We start from the raw sequence: 5,306 nt of genomic DNA on the forward strand, positions 1-5,306 counted from the left end.
AGTCATGGTCATTGACAAATCAAAAGAGAAAGTATGGCACCATGCACTATGCTCACACTAGTGGTGCTGCTTCTCGAACCCAATTTGAAAGTGCAGTTCAAGGAGAGAATTCCTTGAAACCGAAAAGGAAACTTGATTGTTTTTACTTTGCTTGCGAGTTTCTTCAAGAAACTGTTGTGATCTAATTACAATTTTGGTATGTTAGCATTTTGAAAATACTCAAAGTTGGATTTCATTTAATAGTCATGGATTTTTACAAAGAGAGAGAGACAAAGAGATCAAAGAGAAAGGCAAAAAAAATTGGCCTCAAGGGCCATACACCGATCCCTTTGAAAAATCATGTTCTACAGAGCCAGTGGCCCTTTCACTGTAGCTCCAAAGTAGGTGAGCTTGCTTGTCATCACTAGCACACGGAGAGCATGCTGCCTCAGCACAATCAGCATAGTACTTTCCTGACACTCCCACCAGATCGGGGTGTGTCGCAACATAACAAATGACGGCGGCCCCCTGCCCAACATTTTCTTGCACACATCAGAGGCAGCTAGCAAAACAATTTCAACTGTCTCGCGATCAAGAGTAACCCTAGCTTCTAGTTTGTTATATTATACACACTCTCTTGAAAAGAAATGGAACTCACTTTACAAATTATAGGGGGGAGAAAAACCTGAGGAATAGTTTTCATAAAGAACTTGGACGCCACAGCCAATATAGCATCTGTACCAAGGAGAACAAAACTCAGTCCATGTCCAAAGAGAGAGAAACTAGCCTTTCAAAGAGCAAGAAACGAGCAGCATAAAGAGACAGCAAGTGGAGTAGCCAGGGCAGCAACAAAACCCACACAGGCATGCATCAAGTTAACCTGCCACAAGAAGTTTTAGACAGCTTCCCTTTTCAACACCATAGAACTGAGATCGATGAAGGGCAGAGATTCAGGCGATTGGACGGTTCACAACAAGTTGTTGCCCCCCCCCGAGATAGTGTGGGCCGGGGGGGGGAGAGAGAGAGAGAGAGCAATGAGGTTGGAGCATCTAAACGTTGTAAAGGTGTGTACACTAAGAATCCTTGCAATAAAATACGAGCACGTGGAAAAGGACTAGAACCTGTGAGGAGTCCACGGCGATCTCGCGTGATATTTGTCTTCACAATTCCAGGATGTAGTGCATTGGCTGTAACATTAACCCCAGCTTCCTGCATTTCATGTGAGGCAAGACTGAATGCAATAATAACAAAGAACAGATATGAAAAGTAATTCACATATGGGCATCGGCTTCCATCATCTACTGTTTATAGTAGTAATAATATTTAAACATGATGGAATCATCCTAGTTGCTAAGAGCAAAAAAGCCATACCAGCCTACGAAAGCCATCAAGCCATCTACGAAGAACTCACAAAGCATTTAAGTGCTAGTGCACAGATGTACCATTAATGTGTGTGTGTGCTCTTTGCATTATTAGGCCAAACATCCAATAAGAACATGGGTTGGCGAGATTTACCGAATGCAAGTAATAACCTAATTTTTCCCTTTCTAACATGCTGATTCCAGAGAGAAATTTCTTACCTTGAGTCGCCGTGCAAGCTCTTTGGCATGTAAAATGTTTGCCAATTTTGATTGCGCATAGCTCATGCTTTCCACAAAACTGTGAAGAGCACAATTTCCACCCAAAGTGAAAAGTATGAGTAGCTAATTTTGTAATGCGCGATAAGTCAATTTTGAAAACACGATTCGATCTTCCATGAGCACCACATGGATGACCACAAGAGGAGCCAAAAATGATGTCATCAATTACCCCAATGTATACACTGAAGCTTTGACATTTACAATGGAGCTGATGTCACAATGACAAGGTTTCAACAATCATTGTGTGGGTGTACCTTCCTGTACAAACAAGTACCTAGAACTAGAGAATGCAACACTAAAGTCTATCCCCACCACAAGACAAAAGGGGACCACCTTGGCATAAAGAAAGATTGGGACTCTTTTACTACAATTTACAGCATAAGCAAGCACTACAATCATTGTTCAAAACAGCCCGGGCCGCGCCCCATCGAGGAGCACCAAAGCAAGAAAAAATTTGCTTTAAATTTGAATGAAACTAGTGTTAATACGTAGAAATATGTGGTCCAAGTTGCAAAAGTCCCTGTTGAGAATTGCCTCCATGGGATTTGTGTATTTTTATAAAATACGTTTTACCCGAACACGAACTCGAGAGCTTTTGCCCCTGGCTGTGAGTGGGCAGGCATTGGATCCAAACAATTTTGTGGCTAGACCTATATTGAAACATCCGCTTACGGCACAACTAAACCTCGTAAAATTTTACCAGTTTTCTTCAAGGCAAGCTTGGAATATAGCCGGGGCTTTGCAACCTTAGTTAATCTCTCTCTCCCCCTCTCTCTCTCTCTCACACTTGTGAGTGCGAGTGTGTGTGTGTGTGTGTTTTTCTCAGTCTCTCGCCGTAACCATCCCGTCTAGATATAAAGGAAAAGAAACATTCTTGTTGCTTTCTCTAGTTAGTGAAGGAAAGGGAACATTCTGTTCGCTTTTTGCCTTTGCAGTGAATATGTGTGAGCGTGCGTGTGTGAGTGTGTGTGTGTGTGTGTGTGTGAGAGAGAGAGAGAGAGAGAGAGAGAGAGAGAGAGAGTACAAAAAAAAAGTGTGTGTATGAGAGAGAGAGAGAGTACAAAAAAAAAGTGTGTGTGTGTGTGTGTGTATGAGAGAGAGAGAGAGAGTTGCCTGTGTGGGTCGTGAAGGGAGGTAAAATGTATGCCAGGGGCGACCACCCACGAGTGCAGACAGGAGGATACGTTCACAATTCTCCCTTCCACGCCACTCTCTTTGGCGCTCTCCACCATCCTCTCCATCACCAGATTTGTCAGCAAAAAGTGACCTAAAATTATCAAAAGCCACGGCGTTGGTTCAAAACCTATGAGGGCACAAGTGCATCTCCAACCCCCCCCCCCCCCCCCCCCCCCCCCCCCCTCCAACACAAAAGTGGATGAGGTCTTGAGTTCAAGTTTGGGTTGGGGGTGCGATTGTGACATGTGGACGTTTGGGGACGACCATTCTTTGCCACATTAGGTAACATGAATTGGCAAAACACAAGAGACAAGATCCATTCCATACAGTTCGTTGCCACACAATGACCTATACACCACATACGAGGAGAAGGAAGCAGTCAACATTTACCTCATTAGATGAATTACTTGGAGGCCTAATAGGAATTTGCTTATATGTGTGCATAAATCCTCACCAGGCCGGCAATCCCCCGCCCCCAATCGTACCTAGCTAGGTATGCCGTGCCTCCCTCAAAGAAGCTCATGATGTTGAGCTAAGTCATAATGTGGGAATTATTGTGAGAATCTGTCCAGCTTGTTCCATGTGTCTATGGTATACACATACATGCACAAAGCCACACATGCAAATATATATGTACATACACATGTAAATGTCGGTATGTGCTTATATTTGTGCATAAATCCACCCTTACACACACACTTTGTATGCATATATCTATGTATGCAAGCATGCAAATCTACAATGTATATGTATCCACACACAAATATATATATATAGTCCACAATAATAGATATTATATCTTAATATATATATATATATATATATATATATATTTGTTTATTTATTTATTTATTTAGTTTACTATCTGCGCGCATACGTACACATCAATATATGTGAACATGTTAGGCTATACTCACACAAACATTTAGAAGAAGTAACATGTGGAAATTCCAAAGAGGGTTACAATTTTCACCCCAAAAATGATTGTTCAAGCAAGATTTGAAAACAGACTTACCTAAGTGGTTGGTTGCAAAGCTCATTTCAAATCCCTCCTCCGACCTTTTAAAGCTTTTGCAATATACACCAGCATTGTTTCTGCAATGAAGAGATCTACATCTTCAAAAAAAACCTCTCTCTCTCTCTCTCTCACATTCATGTGTGTGTGGGTGCTAATAAGAGGAAATTGGTATAACCTTTCTATCACCCAAGTGTGGTAGATTGGTTATGCCATTTCCCTTTTAAATAACAGGTCTTGAGTTCAACTCTCCTCACCGGATAGATCTTTAAGGTCACTTTGGATAGTTTCCTACAACGTTAAAAATCTCTTCTTCTTCTTTTCTCTCTCTCTCTCTCTCTCTCTCTCTCTCTCTCACATTCATGTATGTATATACAATCTGCTCTACCATTCCCCATACTAAGCTCACTACTCTTGAATGCCTGTAGAACCAACCAAAGAGCTATATTTATATTACTCACATGAGGATGTTGAGGGGCAGGTCAAGGCTCAGAAACTGCGCCGCAAATGACCGAACGGAAGCAAAAGAGGCCAGGTCCAACTCCAGTGCAATGATGCACGCCTTTGGGAGCTGCTGCAACATATTCTCCCTCAATAGCTCTGCTTTCTTCAAGCTTCTTGCAGGAAGAATGAGCCTTGCACCGCCCTTGGCAAGCACTCTCGCGGCCTCCGCACCAATCCCTGAGCTTGCACCTGCCATACAGAAATGAACAAGCAATTGAGCAATGCCATACAATGGATTAATGCATGTTAATGAGCATTAAAGAGGAATGCAGTAATCAGAAATGAGCATTGAATGTGTTACCGACCGGTGACGATGACAGTCAAGTGCGACAAGCGGAGGCCCTGTGTCACCTCCTCCGCAGTAGAGCGATAACCAAAGCGGGCAGGCCGAGTATGAGTGTCTGCTGATCCTCTTAAGTAATCAAGCCAGGAGCCCATCATGGGTAGCATATGCATGCACAGAGTACTTCAAGGGAGAGGACGTATAGCTATACACACACACTATGCGCTCGTGTGTATAAACTAAGGATGCGTTAATATCATACTCGCACAAGAATAAGAAAAAGCTTTTATCTGCGCAGTACCGACTAGAAAGCTCTCCTAAAGCAGCGAGGAATTATTGGGAGCAGAACTTCTGAGATGGAGAAATCGAAAAGATGGTTGTGGAATGGAATGAAGGCAGAAGAGAGGAGGTGCGAGAGAGATTTGATGAGCAAAAGATAAAAGACCACGAAAAACGAGCTGATGGCGAGTGCTGTAGATAGCTAAGGGCGCTGGCAGCTGCGTTTGTATCGTATCATTTTTCTACATGCGTTTGTGGGCTCGCCGTTTGTGCTCCCTTTTAACAGCATTGAAATTCTAAGCGTACAATTTGTCATATACGTGCCCGCTCGCAGCCTCGCATGTGTGTGTGTGAGAGAGAGAGAGAGAGAGAGAGAGAATGTGTGTCTGTGTGTGTGTGTTTGGGAGAATGAGGGAGAGAGAGAGAGAGT

At 43.0% G+C, this 5,306-nt stretch overlaps 1 protein-coding gene across 1 annotated transcript; it reads right to left on the reverse strand.

The window, feature by feature from the left end:
* Positions 1-207: 207 nt before the first annotated feature.
* LOC147430104 (short-chain dehydrogenase TIC 32 B, chloroplastic-like) lies at positions 208-5,064 on the reverse strand. Its single transcript, XM_086496269.1, has 8 exons — positions 4,620-5,064; positions 4,272-4,503; positions 3,811-3,890; positions 2,733-2,886; positions 1,560-1,638; positions 1,101-1,188; positions 665-714; positions 208-507 (listed from the first exon to the last, which is right to left on the reverse strand). The coding sequence occupies exons 1-8, from the start codon at positions 4,768-4,770 to the stop codon at positions 307-309; spliced, it is 1,035 nt and encodes a 344-aa protein (XP_086352395.1). The 5' UTR covers positions 4,771-5,064; the 3' UTR covers positions 208-306.
* Between the last annotated feature and the right edge of the window lie 242 nt (positions 5,065-5,306).

Source organism: Adiantum capillus-veneris, chromosome 22 (assembly GCF_014529385.1).
Source record: "Adiantum capillus-veneris isolate H3 chromosome 22, ASM1452938v2, whole genome shotgun sequence".
NCBI lineage: Eukaryota > Viridiplantae > Streptophyta > Polypodiopsida > Polypodiales > Pteridaceae > Adiantum > Adiantum capillus-veneris.

What these genes read in the sequence shown, in the direction of transcription:
- LOC147430104 (XM_086496269.1), bottom strand. Translation starts at nt 4,770, where the DNA reads ATGCATATGCTACCCATGATGGGCTCCTGGCTTGATTACTTAAGAGGA. An exon ending in TCCCTTCACGACCCACACAG is followed by an intron (nt 1,639 to 2,732) that starts GCAACTCTCTCT and finishes TGCTCTTCACAG; the next exon opens with TTTTGTGGAAAGCATGAGCT. An exon ending in TCGCCGTGGACTCCTCACAG is followed by an intron (nt 715 to 1,100) that starts GTTCTAGTCCTT and finishes TCCTTGGTACAG; the next exon opens with ATGCTATATTGGCTGTGGCG.